General features: G+C 37.8%; 1 protein-coding gene across 1 annotated transcript; it reads right to left on the bottom strand.

Moving 5' to 3' along the window:
- Window positions 1-1,586: 1,586 nt before the first annotated feature.
- On the bottom strand, window positions 1,587-3,512 carry LOC118838167 (rab proteins geranylgeranyltransferase component A 1-like). The gene has a single exon (XM_036745389.1). The coding sequence runs from the start codon at window positions 3,510-3,512 to the stop codon at window positions 1,587-1,589; it is 1,926 nt and encodes a 641-aa protein (XP_036601284.1).
- Window positions 3,513-22,821: the final 19,309 nt, after the last annotated feature.

The raw sequence follows: 22,821 nt of genomic DNA, 5'->3' as shown, positions 1-22,821 counted from the left end.
TTAGCAAGTCATTGACTTGTTTTTCATGGTTTTCTCGCATCCTTCTTATTTCTCTTCCCAATTTTTCCTCTACTTCTCTAACTTGCTTTTCCAAATCCTTTTTGAGTTCTTCTATGGTCTGGGGCCAGTTCATGTTTTTCTTGGAGGCTTTGGTTGTAGGCTCTATGACTTTGTTGTCTTCTTTAGGCTGTATGTTTTGGTCTTCTTTGTCACCAAAGAAAGAATCCAAAGTCTGAGACTGAATCTGGGCGCGTTTTCGCGTCCTGGCCATATTCCCAACTAACTAACTTGACCCTTGAGTTTTTCAGTGGGGTATGACTGCTTGTTACAGAGTTCTATGTTCTACGTTTGGGGGGGAGGTGCCAGCTCTGTCAGAGCCGCACTCCTCCTTCCCCAAGGACCCCCAGTCCAGACTGGGCTCAGATCTTCGGCAGGCTGTGCAACCCTGCTGCGATCCGCCACTTAATTCCTCCCACCAGGTGGGCCTGGAGCAGGAAGTAACAACAGCTGTAGCTGCCCCACCTCCGCTGCCCCCGGGGCTGGAAGCCAAACCGCGAACTCCTTCCACTCCCGCAGCTTTTCCCACTAACCTTCTCCGCAGTCTTTGGTGTTTGTGGGTCGAGGGGTCTGGTAACTGCCGCAGCTCACATATTCAGGGTGCTAGGGCCCCCTCCGCCCGTCTTCCGGTCTGGATCGTCCACGCCGCTCAGGCTGGGCTCTGCTCCACTCCGTTCCCAGCTCCCAGCTCCCAGCTCCCAGCTCCGTGTGGAATAGAGCTCACCCAGAGACCATCCGGGCTGTCCTGGGCTGGAGCCCTGCTTCCCTCTGCTGTTCTGTGGGTTCTGCCGTTCTAGAATTGGTTCAGAGCCATTTTTATAGGTTTTTGGAGGGACTTGGGTACGGAGCTCACTCTAGTCCGTGCTTACCAGCCGCCATCTTGGCTCCGCCCCCCGCAAAATATTTTTAAGAAACTAGTGAACACTGCTCCTGCCAAAGTCCACCCCATGGTTTATTTCAGTGCGCAGGAGCATACCCAAAACTTGTTCTTAAAGCTGTCACTGCTTCTGATCCTAGCTACTGAGGTTTCCTACTGAAGAAAAAGATTCCAAGCATGAAGATAACCATTTTTCTTAAACAATATACTGTTAGCTGGTAAGACAGTTCTTTGGTAAACCCAACTATAAAAGTTTCTGGAAAACAACAACAATAAACATATTTTTAGTGCTTCTAAAGATTCCAGAGAAAGCAAAAGTAGTGTCTGAACACTACATAACAGTTAACAATTCATCAGATCTCTTATCCTGATTAGTGCTACTCCCAGAAGTAAAACTGCATCTCTTAATTCAAAAATTCTGACATCTTAAAATAGGGAGAATAAATGTATTTTAGAAGGGTGTTTCACTTTGTGCCACAATGCCCTTCTTCAAGTGGGGAAATACTCTTTTGGTTTCTTTTAGTATGTTGTAATTTTGCAAATAAAGATGACTGGCTTATTGCTTTTGAGTCTATTCCAAACTTTTCTTGCATTAAGACAATTTGAACACTGGATACAGTTCTTTAATTAGGGCTCTTTATCTGGCTGCCATCTATTCTTGAGCATGCTCTTTTGGGTTTCTTTGGTCTGTGACTTCTTTGGCAGTGTCTGGCTTGGTGGGTGCAAGAACCTCTGGTTGTACACCATCTCCATTGAACACAATGTCTTCAGGATTTGGTGGAGGGGGGCAAAATTCTTCATTTGGCAAGATGTGCTGAAAAAATGTTTTAGCTTGTCTAACAGCATGCTCATTTCCCAGAAAACAGTCTGGTCCAGAGCAGACATACATGTTTGAAGGTAAGTTATTATAGGAGTCCCTACTGATGCCTGAAGAATCTCTCATGTTGAAATAGAGGGCCCACAGAAGACTTGGCTTTTCTTGTTCCCCATTTGCTAGCTCCACTTCAGCATACGGAGTGAATAATTTCTGCACAACCAATTCTAAATCTTCTCTAGCTGTTTTTTTTAAGGACATACAAGTCAAATGGACAAGATATGTTCCTTTCATGCATGTCATGGTAGAAGAGCACAACTCAATTACCCGAACAGCAGCAGATCCTGGTTCTACCGGTGGCACTGTCAAAATGGAAATATGCTGATCAGAATCTGCCTTCAGTACAGAGCGATCTGTGATCAGCACCGCCCTTGATATTTGTCTGTAGGCCACATTTGAACATGTTTTCTCAGAAAGGTAACTATCTTCGACAATAAAATACTTAGCACTTATCCTTTGACCAAAGTGATCTATGACTGCCTTGCCTTTTCTAGATTCTTTGTCTACTACAAGGCACTGTATTGCATGGTTAAGACAATAGATTCCACCATATACTGCACATATTCTGCAGAAACACTGGGGTATTTCTCCTTGGCCGTACAAGGGGAACAAAAAGGGAGTGTTGCCATACCTCCCAAGACATTGGAGAAAGTTTCTTGTTTCTCTGAGGCCATCTAGGGTGCTGCTGGATGTCTCTGATGTCATTGCAATGGAATGAAGGACAAAGTGTCTCAGGTTGGGTGTCAATCTTTGAGTTTTTAAGTAGTCTGAAAAGGTACTTCCCTCATAAGCTCTGTATTCATCAGGGTGCTGTTCATAATCCAAACAAAATGTCAGAAATTTCATCAGCATTCTCTTTTCTGCCATAGTGAGTTTCTTGCTATTAAAAACATCTGCTCTGGAGCAAGGTACCTGTAGCACTGTCCCTTCTTGGTATCCAAGAATCCTGGTGACATTTTTGAATTCTGCATATTGACTAACATTTGATTTGATTAAAAGGTCAACTAACAATCCTCGAGAATAAAGAAGCTTTGAGGTCAAATCAATATTAAATCTCCTGCCTTCTTTAACAATTTGGGAGTAAGTAATCCTGTTCTTCTTAGGTGCATCAGCAACATCCGCTATGATACGTACATTTTCAGGTTTGCCCTGTTCTAAAGCAGACTGCCTACAATTTATATAACCATCATGACTTTCTTTCTCCAACGTCCCACCTACTTCAGGTACTTCCTGTGCAGTCTCTGGCTCACTGTGTGGTGCAGGTAATTCAGATGTGTCAGAGCAAGCGGTGTCTATCAAGTCTAGAGGGTCCTTTGGGTCAGGAGACATCTCAGAGACAGAATTTTTCTCCACAGCACCAACTTCTTCAACATGATCATCTGAATCCTGACTGGCATAACAAATGACTTCTACATGTTGGACAGTCTGATCCTTCTTTCTAAGAACAACGGCTTCTTCTGTTTCCAATATTAGCTCTTGCCACGCTGCCCACTCTTCCCTAACATCACTCTCTTCCTGATATTCTTTTATCCAGGACAATAATCCTGAAAAGCTGAAACCAGCCCAGTTTCCTCCATAATAACTTCTTGAATCAACATGTAGAACACTCTGGCCACTTCTTGAGCAAGCGGCTGCAATGATGGACTCAGGCAAACCAGTCCCTATCACGATCACATCGAATTCTGAAGGGAGTTTATCCTGCATCCTGAGAAGGAAAGAGTCACATCTTACCACTTGTTTTATACTATTACCTATAAATACACCACAAAAAATTATGTTAACTAGCAAAAGTAGTATGCGACTTAAAATGTACCAATAAGTGGATTTATAAATGAACAGGGCAACATGAAATCATTAATTTGGGCTATGAATTCATAAATAAAGTAAAAGCAGCAGTAACAGTGGTGGTAGTGGTTGTGTGAGTATTGGTGGTTATTGTTATTGGTGGTGGTGGCATACGAGAAGGTGGCATGTGAATTTATTTTTGTCAAGAATTCCTGGTTTGGAAACTCCCTCCACTGATGTAGTTTGACAAGTTATAAATAACTTGTTGTCTTAGGCAAATCATTTAACCTATCTCAGCCTCAGTTTCCTCATTTGTAAAAAGAAGGATAATAATAGCCCTTACTTCCCAGGGCTATTGTGAGAAACAAATAAGATAAAAATTTGTAAAGCAATTTGCAAACCTTCATGTGCTACATAAATGTCATTTAGGACAATTCTAATACTGCATGGATTCAGTTTGCCTTTGTACTAATCATGAAAAGGAAATTGCCAGAGAAATAAAATATTATTTTCTAAGAATTTTTAAAATCCTCTACAAATAATTCTACTTTATCAGGAACCATGTCGCATAGAGTTTGAATATTATAGATTATCTTTGTGCATCAAAGTTTTCTATGTGGTCACCTTAATTGCCTTTGATTTGGGTACTGTAAGTGGCATAGAACATAAGCAATATGCTTGCCCAGAGAACAAAGTGGGTTGCTTATGTAGCTAGAATGAAGATCATTCTGACTGCCACTCTAATATCTCTGGTAATACATTTTTTAAACTAAAGAAAGTACTCTAGCATATTCAGTGAATCCTCTATGGCAAACATACAGAAAAAAATGGACAAAAATCATGCAGTGAGAAGATATTGAAGGGCAGTGAGCTGAACCAGAGAACATCAAAATACAGGAGATCAGAAGTCTATCAGAATATATTAGAAAGCAGGTAAAACTGCATTATGTTCAAGTATTCTAAACTTCAGAACTGGTAGGAATTTCAAACTTATTCCTTTCATCTCTATTCTGTTTGAATAAGATTATACTGTATTATGTGACTCAAGATACTTTCAGACTAAGTCCATATCTATCTGTAGTATTTAGGGAAATCGACACTGCTAGCATCGTTTTCACATCTCCCACTTTTGATGGATGAAAGCAGTAGCTCTCGAAGTAGCATAGCAAATTAAATCCTCTTGTGAATCATTAGAGAACTCATCATATACAGCCCAGGCAGCCTGGGGCCTTCTACCTCAGAGTAGAATGATACAGTCTATATTGTAAGGTAAAAGAATAAGACCTCACTCTATAAAATCACGCACTGTGAAAGCCTGATTTTTGCAAAGCATTAGGTAAGTATGTACCTCTATCCTAGTCATAGAGCTTATAAATTATGAGCTTTTATGGTGTGGCATTTTAGAGTAGAATATTATCAGTCATAACATCATGATGGATACGTTGTTATGGAAGACGATGCCACAAGCAGAGACAATGTCATCTGTCATTACAGAAAATAATGGTAAACCTGGCACTTTACATGTTTGAAATAAATACCTTCCACTTTCAACACCGAAGCCTGAAATTTCCAAAAGTCCCTCAGTAAATTATTCACTGTGATACTTTGGACAAAAAAGAGACACTCCAACAATTGGATCTGGAGGAAGAAACAAGGAAAATAAAATACCAATTCAAGTTTACATTGGATGCTGATGGGAAGTCAATGGCTAGGATTAATGACTGGGAGACTCATAGGAGAGGGATGGTTTTGTCAGTTTCAGTTAAGGGAGTGGAAGCAGTCACATAAAATGAAAACAAAGCAAAAGATACAGTATAGTTCATCTCAGGGAATGCATTATCCTATCTCTCATAAAAAGTATTTGAAAACAGTGCCTAGATAGCAATTTTGTAAATTAATTCTCATTACAAATTTGCTCGCTGTAAGAAATAAATAAAAATCCAGAAAGACCCAAAGCATTAGCAAATCATCTAGGAAACATAGCGAAGGGGAAAAACAAGATAATTACTTAGCTAATTCAGACTAAAATATGTCTCTCTCCTTCCCCCCCCTGCCAACTCACAGAATTATTAATGAAATAGTAAATCTTTGGCAAATGTGACTTCAAGTCTCAATCAATAATCAATAATCCTTTATTAAACACTCACTATTGTGGAAGCATATTAAAAATCTTCTTTTAGTTTTTTTTAGAAATGACATACTATTTTTTTTATACAGCCCTTTGGAAAGAGGGGATAGGTCAGGACAAGAGAAAAAAGGACCTTTCATTAGATAAATGGATTAAGGGTATAACCAGATGAGAATACTTTCCCATACTAAGAGCAATCTTTTCTCTCCATTCCTAGAATGAATTAGATTAGATGAGCTTCCACCCTAAGGGAAGTACCTTCTTCCCTTCAATGGGGAGGTTGCAGGTTAGATTCTAGATATGGATCTGTGAGAGGAACCCCGTTGATTCCTAGAGGGGAATGGTCCAGGAGCAGGGATATAAAGATGTAGTTGCTCAATTCTAGACTCTTAACCCAGGCTGTAATTTAACCTATCTCTTCCTTGTTCACAAGTCCCATAAATGCTGCATAAAGCTTTCTTGGAGCAAAGTTATACCAGAGGGCATGGGAGACTATGTCAAGTTGGATATCTCCCTCTCTAAACTAGAAGTGGTCTGGATATAGATTGATATTTTAAATTAAGTAAGACTTTCTGGTAAGTTGGTGCCTAAATGGAGAATATGACATTTACATTAATGTTTTTCTTTTTCTTCTAGCCTACATGCTAGGTATTAGTGTTCTACTTTCTCTCTGTCTCAAACTCCTACAATTTTTTACTTCCACAACTTTACTCACATTGTCTCCTCTCCTCCTAAAAGTTTCTTCTCTCCTATAGCTTTGACAGCAGTAATTCCTGCTCACGGTGGAACAACTTAAATATTATCTTCTCCATGGGAGGCCTCCACATCTTCACATCTTCTAGTAAAGAAAGTAACATACAGTGGAAATAGCTGTGAATCTGGAGTCAGATGAGATAGATGTCTAATCCCAAGTATATTCGCTACCTGGGTGACTTAGAAGAAGTCACTTAACCTCTCTGGGGCTCAATGGGCAGTAAGTTCCTTTAAGGCAATAAATAACTTGTCAATTTCCTCAACATCAGCTAGCATATAGATTTGCACATAGTAGATAATCAATACACATTTGTGCAATCCATGAATTCGCCAGCACTAAGCTTTGCAAAATCTAACAATTTCTCTTAAGTTCTATGCTTGAAGGGCAGAATGGTGACACTAAGATGGACCTAGGTGATTGAGTTGTGGATTCCTTGCCAAGGCTTTTCTCAGATGAGAATTACTGAAGGAGAACTTGATTTTTCTGTAAAAATGTAACTGAAATACTGAAGAAGAGCTTTAACCAAGGACTAATTCCCTCAATAATTTGAGAAAGGAGAAAACACTAACAAATGGGGCTATCAGGAAAGGGTCCCTATGGGAGCTAGCACATCATTTGAACCTGAAATGGACAGAAGATAAGAGTTAGGTCACAGAGGCAGAAGTAGGAGTCAGGTCCACAAAACAGAGAAGAACACTCTGCTTGCATGGTGCAGTGATCTGCACATGGAGGAGATTAGAGAAAGAGCTTGCAATGAAGTCTATTTGGGTAAACAGAGAACAACTTCTCCAAATATGCCATGGTTGTTTCTCTTGAGACAAACTCCTGCTAAGTCGGAAGCAGTGACTGCCATCACAGGAGTATATGGTTTGACAATGGATGAGCAGTGGGACATAGACCCAAATGGAGGCTGCTGTGATATCAAAAGGGGTGGGTGATGAGGGAATAGGCAAAGAATAGCATTGATTCTTCAGACTCAAATGACCTCTTCCCCCTACATCCCACTATTTCCTTTGTAAATACTCATAGGATTATAGGTTTAGAGTCCCTAAGACCTAGCATAGCATCTGGCACAAAGTAGACCCTCAATTATTACTTGTTGATTAATTGACTGATTGGTCATGAAAGACAGGATGAAAATTTTCAATCACATAACATTAAAAGTTATGCATAAACAAAATGTTAGATTGAATTAAAAAAGAGACTCTTGAGTAGGAAAAATCTTTGCATCAAATATCACTGATAAAATCTGAAATCTAAGATATACAGGCAATTAACTCAAATTTATAAGCCCAACAACTATTCGCTTGGGTAATGCAAAAATGTAAAGTTTTGAAAGAATTTCAAACTATAAATAACCATGTGAAAACATGCTCCAAATAGCTATTAATAAGGAAACTGAAAATTTAAAAAACCTCTACCTCATACTTCGAAAATTGGTAGAGATTTTTTTTTCGCAAAAAGTATATTTAGTGTTAAGAGGTTGTGTTAGAAGACAAGCACACTTCTATTATGTTATTAGTGGAACTGTGAATTGGTCTAATTATTCTGGAAGAAGTTTAAGAAAATGTTTAGAATTATGTTAAGAAACTAATTAAATTCTCCCTACCTTTTGACTCAGAAATCCCCAGATGAATATGTACCCCAAGGAGCACAATGACAGAAAAAAGATCTGACATACCAAAATATGGGAGCATCTTTTATAGTAGTGAAGAAATAAAAATTAAATGAGTGTCAACTGATTGGGGTAGCTAAATATAATAAAATATCATTGAGTAATAGGATATTATAAACATGAGGAGTTTTGAGAAACATTGAAAGATTTGCATGAACTGATGAATGAAATGATCCAAATACACACACACATATATTACTATTAAAAAATAAAATGTAGATTGATTAGTGAAGTACAATTGGAGAAAATAATGGTCCCAGAGAACAAAAGATACTCACCTCCTCTCAGTAGATCATATGAGGAGAATGTTGTATGTGTTGCTAGATAGTCACTGCATTAGATGTTTTCTTTTCTTATAGAGGAAGATTAAATTATCAGCATGGTGGGGATGGAGTGGGCACATTTTCATAAATGACTATAATATAAAACCAAAAAATATCAATTAAACACATGTATAAATATTATATGTATATATGTATCTTTATCATGTGAATACAAATATAATACTAAATCCTTCTCTGAAATACACACAGCGATATACATATATACACATATATATGTATATATATATATATATATAGTGTGTGTATATATACATATACATATACATATATATATATATATATATATATATATATATATATATATATAAACACATGTATTTCAGGTATATAAATACTTGTATATACATATATGTGGATAGATGGATGGATAATAAATGGGTTGGCAGTTTCAGAAAATTTCCAAACATGGTGGTAGATTATTTCCATGGTAGGAGCATCTCATGTAACACACACAAAGATTATTTTCTGCTTCAGCCTTTGGGCACATTGGAGGTAATGAACTCCCTAGCTACATCTGGGTGTGTGGTAACTCAGTGCTGAAAAGAACTATCATTTTGACATGATGTGTTAAAATCTGATTTGTCCTTTGGTCTTTCTCCTTGTCAGTCCCCCTGGATTGATATATCAATTAAAAAGAAGAGCCAGTTTCTGGCTCATCTTTCTTCATCTCTATACTATAGGAAGTAGTGTCCTCTGTATCTAGACTTCCCATAAGGTAATGGATGAAAGAGAAATCTTTCTTGCTACTGCTATGCAACCCTGAAATGAAATGTGGACTCAACTAGGCAAGCTTGCATATGGGCACTTGATTTCATTTTCCAAGTTGTGTTTCCTTTCCTGAGTATATGACCAAATATTTTGGAAGAAATAGAGGTGGCCAAGCTTGGAGATAAATAATAAGTTTGAGAGATCGAGAGGGTAAAGTAAGCATATGTACTGGAGAAGGCCACCACCAGCAAAAGTGTAGATCTGAGACCTGTCCTACATTTCCAGAAGACATGTAAAGTTCTGAGGTTAATTACAAAATATCTAATGAGTAGTGCTGGATGGTTTCCAAGAGATTGTAATTATCAATTATTCAGTCCTGTTTCAAGTCATTCTGCCATTGTTCAATGTATTTTACGCTTTTAGTTTTTCTTTTGTGGTAGAAAATAAATGTCTCTCTGTACCAGTAAGGCTATAAACACAACATCAATAATAATCGTAAATATGCCTATGTAGTTCTGTATCTCAAAGTATGAGTGATTCTTCATAAAGGTAAAAGAAGTATAACATTTATTCAGACACCAGAAAATCATATCCCCAGCTCCCACAGCCAGTCAGCCCACTTTATCATAACAGCAAGGAACTTAAAACACCATATAACAGACTGGAGACTCACCATCCCAAAACCTCTCTGACTGACTGCTGGGGTCTTCCCCAAAACAAATTCACAGTACAGCTAAGTCAGCCTGTTCAGTTCTAACAATCACAAGGGCAGCCATTAGTATCCATTAGCAGCCATAACATCTTTCTCTCTCTAAGCATTTCCTGTGACATAACTTCCTTTTCCTGTCAGGAAGCTCCTCCCACCACATGTGTCTTAGGCTTCCTGTGATGTAAGCAGTTCACATAGCCTATTAATGGGTGGGAAATATCTTCAAATCTAATTGCTACTACACTATCCCATACCCTATTTACAGTATATATTAAATTTCTTTCTAATCTCTCATATTGGGGAGAACTAAGACATAAGCCAACAGCTTACCTTTAAATAATTTGTTCCTGGGTAACTGGGAAAGAGAATTCAAAGAATATGAGAAAAGGAAGCCTACCTCCAATCATGAAAGGTCAAGTCTCCCAATACTCAACCAATTCCCAGCTGTGCGCATGAGTCCAGAGCAAAAAGGCCCTTATAGCAGAGAGGTGAATGGGCTTGGGGCACCAGCTCCTTGGGGTCAGCAGTGGCTACCTAGTGCTTGAAGTGCAATAAATGTCTAATCAATTTGAAGGACAATACCTCTTAGGTTATACAAATCAAAAACATATCTGAAAAATCATACTATTTTACAGTCACACCTTATATATGTTTTCTGGTCACCTCTTCATTGTGCACCTAATAACTGGTTTAAATTCATCCAACTTTCTTCTATCATGCATTAAATGAGACAATATAGGAAAGCTTTTATCTAAAGGTCCAACTTGTTAGCAGTAAGAACTTTGGTATTAAATAGAACCATGTCCTATGTTTTGAAAAGCATCATATTTCTTTGTGTTGTACATTTTAGAGGGGAAACCACTACTGAATTATAAAAAGTGGAATTAAAAAAATACTTATATTAAGATTCATTATGATTGTATATTCCATCCCTTTTCAGTCAAAATTTTATTCATACTTGATTACAGTTGAAAACATAGTGTTGGGGGGAAAAGATGACATTTTCCATAAATGATAAAGATGTTCAGTTCCACATAAAATACCACAATATTAAAATGTCTTTAAAAAGCAATCTTGTTAACAGTGAAAAAAATCTTCAATTAACCTAGAGGTCAAAATCTGGTTTTGAATGTGAAAACATTCAAATATCTATGCTTTTTTTCCTGTTTCTCATCAGTACATTTAGAGAAGTTTAGAAATTAAACCATATTTTCAAATTGGGAATCCTGGATATTTCCTGTTCTCCAATCTGAAAAACAATTGCTTCTTGAAAAAACCACCCACTTTCCCACTTTCACTAGAGATTAAGTAGCAAAGATCTGTAATGACATTTCATATTACTAAGACTCCCTTACCTTAAACTACATGACAGTACATTTACAGGTGTTCATGGAGCATCATTTCAAATAATTAACATTAAGTTTCATTTGTGAAACAAATAGTCAAAATACTCAGATGAATTTGGTGTCCTTCATGTGTATTGCTGTGGGAGGCATGCCTGCTGATTTGCAAATTACATCTGAATGGCTTGGAGTTGCTGTTAACACAACAGTCAATGAAGTTTAGCTAGGTGTCCCTTAAATTAATAAAACCTTAAAATGCATAGCAATTGTCCCTTAGATGGACACAAAATATCCATATGTAAATAATGTTCTTGGATGCAACTACATATCCCATACTATGAGGATATTCCCTTTTTTTTTTTTCAGAGAATGAATCTAATGTTGATATTCTTAAATCTACCCTGTTCATTTATTCAGGCATTCTCAAAATGACAGGTACTCTCCTTATTTCCAATACTTTGCTATCACAAAAAGTGATGCTACAAATATTTTGGTGTATATGAAAACTTGCTCTCCTTCTTTTGCCTCCTTGGGGAATTCCATTCCTAGCACCGGTAGCATTGGGTGAAACAATATACACAATTTCCTCAGTTTTATAGCGTATTTCCTGGTTGGTTGAACCAATTCCCAGCTCTATCAGCAATGGCCTTGTCTTCCTTAACCCCTTACAAAACTATTTCTGTGTTTTACCATCTTTGCCAATTTGCTGATTAGGAGGTAAATTCAAAGGTATTTTAATTTATATTTCTCTTATCAGTTTTTTTTTTTCCATGATTGTTGATTATTTGCATTTCTTCTAATGAAAGCTGTTTGTTCATCCTTTGAATCAGTGAGCATTGATTCATTGAAACATGGTTCTTGGTCTTATACAATGTCATTCACAACTTGGAGATCAGCATTTTATCAGTAATAATTTTGCAAATGCCCTTTTCTCTAATTGACAGTTTCTTTTCCTATTTTAGAAATTTTTATGTCAGTCTTGTAAAAGCTGTTTTAATTTTCTACATGCAAAATTCTTACCTAAACACTATAGAACTGAAAGTTACTTGCAAAAGGAAGGGTGATATAGTTAATTTTTTTAATAATGTACGCTTGAAAAATAATTTAGATTATAAATTTTGAGTTTATTTTGGCTTATGGTATAAGATGTTCTAATTTCTACCAAACTAATTTCTAGTTTTTCCAAAAATAAGAAGTCAAGTTTTAGAGAGTTGGTGGTTTGTGTTCTTGGTTTCATTGAATAAAGGGACTACTTATTCCAGTTGCTTATAGGTCTTATTTATCTAATCTTTTCTAATGATATACTTCTATTTCTTAACCAATAAGAAATGGTTTTCATGACTACTTATTTATAATTTGAAGCTGATAATTCTAGGCTACTTTCCTTCCTGCTTTACCTCTTCACTACATCTCCTACAATTTTGATCTTTTGTTTCTACAAATGCACTTTATTATATTTCTGTCTAGTCCTACTGTAAGAAATGGGAAGGGGAGTTTTGTTTCCACAGAACTAAAGGTGTGCTTCCCTGCCCTCCCCCACCCCAGCTTTAGCAGAGACCAGGCCTCAAGGTCCGTCAGGTGAGAGGTTAGAGGCTTGTACGCATGTGCATACTTTCTGAGAAGGCAGTCTAGGGAATTAGAGAGGTCAAACCCACTTGAACCAGTTCAAGCTTATCTAGGGTCTGGTCTTGGTCAAGAATCCAGGCCTACTGACTTGTATAATTTGCATATGTTAAAAAGGGAAAGTAGGGGAAGTAAAAGAATATAGTTTAATCCTAAACTAAGACAAGGAAAATCTAATTAACTTCACTTTTGCTTCTGTATCCTTATTATCCTATTTATATAAGCTGTATAACCTAGGAAAACTATGTAAAAAAACAAAGATTGTAAACTAAATATGACTCTAGCAGGAGTGGAGGGAATGGTTACCCCTGCTCCTGCAGCTGTATGGGTGTGAGTGTTCCCGTGAGCACTACACCCGCTCTCCCGGGGAGCGTAATAAAATGCCTTCCTCTGCCCACTCTGTTCCTGAGCTCTTTGGGTGTGAATGGGCAAATCACATGGGTTTTCCTAAGGTCAAGTGAAGGGAAGCAACAGGCAGCAGAAGCTCGCCAGGCTTACTCCTGGATCTTGTCTTGGGGTGTCCTGTGATCCCCACTGCGGTGTTAAGAGGGCTACCACTCTGGATTCCCTTGGGAAACCCTGTGGTCTGCACGGCCTTCTTAAGGGGACATCACATGGGACTTCCGGCCCTGTCTCGGGAGCCTTGTGATCTTACTGCCATCCTAAGGGGCCATCACTTGGGTCTTCCTTAGGGTCTGACCCCTAGGAGGCCCTGTGATCCCCACAGATTAAGGGATGGCTACCACTTGGTCTTCCTCTGGGAGTCCTGTGGTCTGTACAGCCTTCCCTAGGGATTATCACAGGGTTCTTCTCCAGGACTTTGGCCCTGCCTAGGAAGTCCAGTGATCCCCAAAACCACGTTTCTCACACTACCAATATGTCCTCTGGACTCTTTGTCTTCTGGAACATGCTCCCTGGGACCTAGAGCTGCCCCAATTTATTAGTGACTCTCATAATCTATTATATCTAAATAGACTCTAGCCATGGCTTACTCTACACAACAGCCATCTTTTTATCATTTCCCTACAGTTAGACACATAGCTTTTCCTCTCTCAGTTTCCCAGTTCTTCATAATCAAATCAATACTGTAAAAAATGTGTCATTACTAGTGTTAACCAAAAACAATATCACAAGTCCACGAGACACATGTTACAACTGGATTCATTACAAGACAAAAGCACATGCACGTGGGACCTTCCTGATACTGAGGAGCCCAGCAGGGGAGGGAAAGCCTGGATATTTAAGTTACAAGGAAAGAGGGAAGTCATGGAGGAGGGTAAATTAATTAATCCCCTCCTGAAGGGGTGGAGAAATCAGGAATAAATAAAATGGCAAAAGCCACATTATTTTCCCTGCAGAACTACTAGCCAAGGGTGGGGAACCTGTGGCCTTGAGGCCACATGTGGCTTCTAGGTCTTCAAGTGCAGGCCTTTGAATGAATCCAAACCTCACAGAACAAAACTTCCCCCCCAAAAATTGTTCCACATGTGGCCTCAAGGCCATAGGTTTCCCACTCCTGTGCTAGAATATGAAGATATGATGTTATGCTTATCTACAAGGGTCCCAGCTGCAGAAACAGTTTCTCAGTCTGGTGCAGACTGATTGGAGCCTATCTTGACTCCCAAGGACACACAGGGAGTCCAGCTGTAGCAACAATTTTGCTAGCAGATGCTGTGGGGGTGTAAGATTCACCAACAACCAGCATCCAGAAAGCTGCCAACACAGGTTCTTTGATCTGCTTTACCAAGGAAAGTAACTTTAAGGGGTTAACAATCTCAGTTTAATCAAACGTACAAATATCATTCACAGTTCAGGGGAAAAAGATCAGCTCCCTGAACCTTCAAGGCAAATACAAAAGGAAATTACAAACATCAACAGACAGACCTTGTTTGATTCAAATCACAATACATAGTTACCAGTGCCAACATCTGGGCTGCAAAGCTGGGGGGAAGTTTGCAGGTTGCCCAGAGTCTCAACACTCCTTCCATGAGTGTGCCCCAAAAATCAAACGCCAAGCTCTCCTCAATTATATCCAGTTTGGAACCCTGAGGGCTCTGACCTCACCCAGGCTGGGTCTGGGAAGGTTCTCCATTCCCAGGATCACATCATATACAAATCAATGACTCCCAATTGTCTCAGTGCTGAGAAATACTCCAAGACAAAAAGATCCCACTTTATCTGCCCCATTCAAACGAAGGGCAGAATCATTAAAGGCACTTAAGAGAAGAAAAGTAAAAAGTCCCACCTTAATTACTATTACATAAAAACTAAGTAAATGATATTTGTATGCTGGATTAAAGTAAGATTGTTAACCCCTTAATGTTGCTTTCCTCAGTAAAGCAGATGAAAAGGACCTGGTCTTGCAGCATTCTGTGAGCCGGTTGTTGGCTTTACACACTCACAGCAGCTGCTAGGCTGATTGTTGATACACCAGCTTGGGAAGAAAAAAACAAATTGTGTCAGCTGGGGTGGGGTGAGGAAGGAGGGGAGTTTCATCCTTGACATCTTGACATGTTTGGGACTTCTGCATACTCCAGGGACCCCTTTCACACTAGCCTATGGCTCCACTCACCATGCCTTTGACTTTCCAACCAAAACACTCTTCTTACATGATCACTTATCACATGCTTTATCATTCATTCATTCAAATATTCACTCACCAATTCATTCATTAATTCATTCACATATCTATATATGTCAATGTTGTCTCTTGTAGATTGTAAGCTTCTTAAGCACAAGGATTGCCCCCTCCCTCCCCCCACCCTGGCCTTTTGTCACTATCTTCAATGCACAGAATGATGTCTGGACCATTATAGATATTTAGTGAGAAGGAAGGGTTGGGGGGAGAGGGGGGGGGAGAGAGAGGGGGGGGGGGGAGAGAGAGAGAGAGAGAGAGAGAGAGAGAGAGAGAAAAGAAGATGAAGTCACTTAAACTTGCAGTACTCTAAGCAACTATCTCAGACTTTTAAGTTACAGAGCTCATTTGAGTGCTCCCTATGTCAATGAAATAAGAGGCCCAGATCTTATCCCAATACAATGGGATTAATGTATTCATTCACTCTATAAACATCTATTAAGCCATGGGTCACCAGAAAGCTACTCTGAATTTAAGATACTATGTGGATTAAAATCTCCAAACCATAGTTCACAAAACCCCATCAATGTGTTTACTTTTAATGATCAGCCAAAGGACACACTTAGTATAACGGAGTTTAAAGAAATAAGAGTAATAATAAAATATGACCCTCAAATGAATCTTGAGTTCATTCATATATAAAATCATGGACACTCAATGGGAAGAATTATCCTCCGTTGGAATGACACATAAAGTCATCCTGAAACATGAGGTTATCCCGAAATACACTAAACAACCCACATGGAGGGTGGCATACACAGAGATTATGTACGATCATGGCACATATAAGGGGAGTCAACATATGCCCCTTAGATTGCAAGCTTATGATGTCTTCTAGTGATATTACTGCACTGCTCTTTGCTGAAACTACTCCTTCCTGGTGATGCTTTCTTCTGTGACTTGGTGATCACTGCATGTCAGACCTCCCCACTTGGTATCTCCACTGCTCTTTGACAAACATAAAACATATTTACTTCATCTGGTCTTTGGCTATCCAGCTATTTTCAGGGTTACCCAATATTTCATCCAACAACGATTAAGGTTTCTGTAGTTACTAAGCCTTTCCCCTGGCTATAGGTTTTTTTTTTTTGTTTTTTTTTTTTTTAAGCAAGCTCTCTTAGATAAGTCTATGTGAAGCTTTTCCCTTCAGCCATTCTGCACCAGAAAGTAATGGAGGTTAGGTTAAAATCTAGTCTTCTCTTGAACTCTTTTAATTGACTCTTCTCTGTACTCTCTCTCCTCCATTGCCTCCTCTGGGTCACTCAGTTCAATTTTAATGTAAAAAGGTCAGAAACCTATTTTAGTTCTAAGGTCTTATACATTCTTGACATCCCTGGGAATACATTTCTTGAACAGAAAAGATATTGAGCGATACTTTGGTGAAGAAACTGCTTTCTATTTCCCATAACATACTTCTCTGATCTTTGCAAATAACAATAGCTTGAGTAGATAGAGAAGCTTGTAAAGGCTGGCAACTTTGTTTCCCACTTTTATCTGCCATCACACCACAGACTAGTCTATCCCAAGCATTGCTACATATAATTCAATTTCCCCCCTTTTTTATATTAGACATGTAGACTTACGTGATGCTCAGTAACTATTGTGTCTCTTCCTAATTTCTAGCAACATTTTTTTCCCCTTAGTCCCTAGGGCTTTAGAGTTTTGGGCAGTCATTTCTGAGTATTTTAACTTGGAGATTTCTTTCTGGTGGTTATCCATTCTGGGGGTTCTATTTTCACTTTGCCTTCTGCTTCAGATACTTAGGTGTGTTTTTCTTTTATGATTTCCTAACATTTTTTCTTTTCTTTTCTCTTTTTTTCTTTTATAATTCATTGTTTATTTATTTATCTGTTATTTTATATAAATAATGAATAAATTAATTTATAAAATAAATAAATGAAATAATATAAATAAATACCAAAAATAATAAAACAAATTATTTATTTTTTATTATTATTTATTTTCTTTTTAAAGGTTGATGTCCAAATTCCTTCCCTCCCTCCTACCCTCTCCCCAACCAATGACAAGACAAGCAATATGATATCAATTATACATGAGAAATCATGTAAAACATTTCCATATTATCAATATTTCCAAAAAAGCAAGAAAAATAAAGAAAGTAAGAAAATCATATTTTGATTTGCATTCAGAGTTTATCAGTTCTCTCTCTGAAGGTGGATAGCATTTTTTCATCATGAGTCTTACGGAGTCGACTTGGATCACTGTATTGGTCAGAGTAGTCAAGTCTTTCACAACATTGCTGTTACCATGCATAATGATCTCCCGGTTCTTCTCACTCAACTTTGGGTCAGTTCATGAATGTTTTGCCATGTTTATCTTAAACTACTCCCCTCATCATTTCCCACGGCAAACTAGCACTCCATCACAATCATATGCCACAACTTGTTTAGTCATTCCCAAACTGATGAGCATTCTCTTGATTTCCAATTCTTTGCCACCACAAAAAGAACTGCTATAAATATTTTTTGTAAATATAGGTCTTTTCCCTTTATCTTTAATCTCTTTGAAATATAGACCTTATAGACCTTTTGGTATATGTAGTTCCAAATTGTTTTCCAGAATGTTTGGACCAGTTCACTACTCTACCAACAGTTTGTTAGTGTATCTATTTTTTCCTCATTCCTTCCAACACATGTCATTTCTGACACTTGTGAGGTAGTACTTCAAAGTTGTTTCCATTTGCATTTCTCTAATCAATAGTGATTTAAAACTTTTTTTTACATAACTATAGATAGCTTTTATTTGTTTTTCTGAAAAATGCCTGTTTATATCTTTGACCCTTTATCAACTGGGGAATGGCTCTTATTTTTATACATTTGACTCAATTCTATAGTCAGTATATATGTGAGAAATAAGGCCAAAGAAACTTGCTACAAATTTTTTGATGTTACTTCATTGTCTATGGTACCTTTTAGCAAAATATGGTTTTCCAGATGATCTCTTTTAATTAGATCTATTATTGCTTTTGCTTTGCCTGAGATCATGATTGCTACCCTTGCCTTTATTTTTTAGTTCAGTAGAAGCATATTAGATTATGCTCTAGTCCTTTATTTTAATTCTGCCAAGTGTGTCTCTTGTAACAACACATTGTTAGATTCTGGTTTCTAATACATTCTGCTATCCACTTTGGTTTTATGGAAGAGCTCATGCCATTCACATTCACAGTTATGACTACTAACCATGTATTTCCCTCCATCCCATTTTCTACTGTTTTTTCTTCTCTCTTTTTATCATGTCCCTCTTCAAAAGTCTATTTTGCTTCTAACCACTGCCTCCCTTAATCTACCCTTTCTTTTATCATCCCTTTCCTTTCTCTTATTCCTCTTCCCCTCCTATTTCCCTGTTGGGTAAGTTATATTTCTATAAACAACTGAATGTGTATATATATTTTCCCTCTTTGAACTAATTGCTATTTCAAGCACTGCCCACACCCCTCATTTTCCTCTCCACTGAAAAAGTTCTTCCTTGTGTGCCTCTTTTATGTGAGAAAAATTTCCCCACTCTTTCTCTTCCTTCCGCCTTCTTCCAGTGCATCCCTCTTTCTCAGCCCTTCAATTTTTCTTTTTGAGAGAATTCTAACATATTCGACTCACATCCATGCCCTCTTTCTATGTAAGCTCCTTTTAACCGTCTTAATAATGATAAGGTTTTTAGGAGTTACAAGTATCATCTTCCCATATAGGAATGTAAACAGTTTATTGAGTCTCTTTTTACTCTTTCATATTTCCTGTTTTATGCTTCTCTTGAGTCTTATATTTGAAGGTCAAATTTTCTATTCAGTTCTGGTCTTCTCATCAGGAATGCTTGAAAGTCCTCTAATTCATTAAATATCCATTCCACCCCCGCCCCAAAGGACTATACTCAGTTTTGCTGGGTAAGTTATCCTCCATTGTAATGCTAGATCCTTTGCCTTCTGGATTATCATATTCCAAGTCCTTTGCTCTTTGAACATAGAAGTCACTATATCTTGTTTGATTCTTACTGCAATGCTGCAATATCTTAACTATTTCTTTCTGCATGCTTTAATTATTTTCTCTTTGACCTAGGAACACTGGAATTTAGCTATAATATTCCTGGGAGTTTCCATTTTGGGATCTCTTTCAGGAGGTAATTGATGGGTTTTTCAATTTCTAGTTTACCCTCTGTATCTAAGATATTACTGTCATTTTCCTTGATAATTTCTTAAAAAGTGGTGATTAGGCTCTTTCTTTGATCATGGCTTTCAGGTAATCTGCTAACTCTTAAACAATCTCTTCTCAATCTAATTTCCAGGTCAGTTTTTTTTTTGTCATGAAATATTTCAGATTTTCTTCTTTTTTTTATTCTTTTGACTTTGTTTTATTGCTTTCTGATGTCTCATGGAGCCATTAGCTTCCACTTGACCAATTCTAATTTTTAAAGAATTATTCTCTTTAATGAGACCTTTTTTTCTTCAGTTGTTTTTGTGCCTCTTTTACCAAGATGTTAATTCTGTTTTCCTAATTTTCTTGTGCCACTCATTTCTTTTCCCAGTTTTTCTTCTTCCACTCTTAGCTCTTCCTTTAACTCTTTCAGGAATTCTTGTTGTGCTTGCATCCAGTTAGCATTTTTCTTTGAAGCTTTATTTATAGCTCTTTTCACAATGTTGTCTTCTTCTGAGTTTATATCTTGGTCTTCCTTGCCATTGTAGTAGCTTGTGATGGTCAAGTTATTTTCTTGTTATATTAAAGTTCAATTTTGCTAATCTGGACTGTCCCAATCTTCAAGATTTTTCATGTTATTGTTTTCAGAGCTGGTTTTGGTAGCCTCAAATTTTTGGTGCTTTGAAGGTAGTATAATACTGGAAGAGGTAAGGTCACTGCTTTCCCAGTCTGTACTCTGGTCTTTACCCAGTAAGAGCTCCTGGTCCCCTGAAGATGCAAATGCTTTAGAATGGCAACCAGGGCTCATACCCCCTTGTGACTAACCACCAATGCTCCTCTCTGACCTAGAACTGCGACCCAGAACTGCATATGCACAATAGAATTGCCAATCAGTGCCAGCTGTACCCAGTGCCATCAAAAGTCTCCTGTAATCTATGACCAGTTGTCCAACCCCCTTACTATCTCTGGGCTGCAAGTTTCTGAAGCTGCTGCTGTTCTTCCTACTATGGCGGCTATTGCTGCCTCCAATATTTATGGGCTCCTGACAGGCTTCTACTCTGATGTGACAAACTTTTCCTGCTGACCTCCTAAGTTTTCTTAGGCTGGAAAAATGTCTCATCCTGACCTTTCATTGGCTCTGCTGTTCCAAAATTTGGTTTGAGGTATTTAAGTTTTTTGGATAGGAGTGTTGAAAGACTTCATCTACCATCTTGGCTCTTGACACTTTTTTCATTATTTTTAATGATTTGAATGAATTAAACTTTCTCCAAATCTTCTTGGTCACCTCTCTCTCTCTCTCTCTCTCTCTCTCTCTCTCTCTCTCTCTCTCTCTCTCTCCCTCTCTCTCCCCCTCTCTCTCTCTCCATCTCTACATACACATAATCATACACACTTCCAATTTTGTTGTCTTTTAACTTTACTTTGATATTTCTTATATCACTGAACTTCTGAGTACTGTTTCTGCCATTCTTTGTGCCTTTTTTAAGGGGGTCACAAATTTATTAAGGTTTTCTAGTTTTGACTATCAGCTGTTTATTTTCCTTTCAAGTTATTATTGATATTGCTGCTGCTGCTGCTGTTTATCAGGACCTATATTGCTTCCTTAATTTCTCTTATTAAGCTCTTTGCTCACTCTCAGAGACTGGGGGTCAATTTACTCCTATATCCTGAGGTTCTTCTCATAATTACTAAAGAATTTTTTTACTTCTTCTGTAGTTTTAACTTGAAATTTCCTTTTACCATAGTATTGATTTATTTTTGAGAGTTGTAGAGTTCTGAATCATTGCCAAGGGCAGATTCCACTAGGAGACTGGGAAAGATCCACTTAATAGATTACTGTTTCCAAACTGTTCTCATTTCTGCAACTGCTGGTCATACTGTCACATGGAACCTTCAACCTCCAGCCAGCTCCTGGTCTGACAGTGGGTCAGCAATCATGTAGGAAACAGCAGCAATACAGAGCACTCAGTTTTTAGCATAAAGCTATTAGCTTTCAGCATGGAGCTCACAGCTCGCTGCCAACTTTCTGCATGGGATGATGAAAGTAGAATAGCACAGATGACATTATAGTCCCTTGTGATTCTTTTTTCTTTTTTCAGGAGATTATTTTATAGGATTTGAAAATAATACATTCTTCTTTTTGTTGCTGCTTTTTTACTTCAATTGTCACATTTATTACCAACATACTTTCTGTGTGTTGATAGAGGGAGCTGTCTTTGGCCCTGACCTTTTATTTCATCTTATGAGTTGTCTCACTAATGTTCTTTCCAATACACTATGGCATTAATATAATATCAATGCATAACTTTCATTTATATGGAATTTTAATGTTTGAGAAGCTGCTCTTCCCCTGTCCCCCCACCCCCCAAAAAAACCTTGAAGGTAAATAATACAAATGGTGGCTCAGTGGATAGGGTTCCAGGCCTAAAATCAGGAAGACTCATCTTCCTGAGTTCAAAACTGGCCTCAGACACTTACTGGCTGTGTGACCCTGGGCAAGTCATTTCACCCTGTCTGCTTCAGTTTCTTCATCTGTAAAATGAACCAGAGAAAGAAGTGGCAAACCACTTCAGTATCTTTGCCAAGAAAACCCCAGATGGGGTCACAGAGAATCAGACATGACAGAAAAACGACTGAAAAATAAATAAGTAGTGCAAGCATGATAATCCCCATTTTACAGATTAGGAAACTGAAGATCTAAGCTGTTAAGTGACATGTACAGGATCAGAGATGGTAAGTGTAAAACGCAATATTGGAAGCCAATTCTGACTCTGAATTCAAGACTATGTTCTCTATACCATGTTGTCTTAATATTGTACTAACCTATGCCTCAATATTCCCCTTTACTAAATGAAAATAATATTTTTTTCAAAGACCTAACATTTGAGATTTTGGTGATCCATCACAGGGAAGTTTTCCATTTAGTCCAGAATACACTTCAATGTATTGGATTTAAAATTTCAAAATGCCACACTGTATAGGGATAATTGATGTTTAGATTTATCCTATTATACTACATCATTATAAAGTAACTTCTGATTATCAAATCTTACTTCATTTTTGCCTTAGTTGCACAATGAAAAGTATTTTATTACTTTAGAATTATTTCAAAATCTAAGCATGTCATATATATTCAATTTTAATAGTCAGCCAAGGGACACAATTAA

The sequence above is a fragment of the Trichosurus vulpecula genome, chromosome 2 (genome assembly GCF_011100635.1).
Source record: "Trichosurus vulpecula isolate mTriVul1 chromosome 2, mTriVul1.pri, whole genome shotgun sequence".
In the NCBI taxonomy this organism is placed as follows: domain Eukaryota; kingdom Metazoa; phylum Chordata; class Mammalia; order Diprotodontia; family Phalangeridae; genus Trichosurus; species Trichosurus vulpecula.
The sequence above is the reverse complement of the archived record's forward strand: the minus strand, read 5'-3'. Positions and strand labels throughout refer to the sequence as shown.

Bases quoted from the DNA above. Each gene is read 5' to 3' on its own strand.
- LOC118838167 (XM_036745389.1), bottom strand. From the start codon at position 3,512: ATGCAGGATAAACTCCCTTCAGAATTCGATGTGATCGTGATAGGGACT.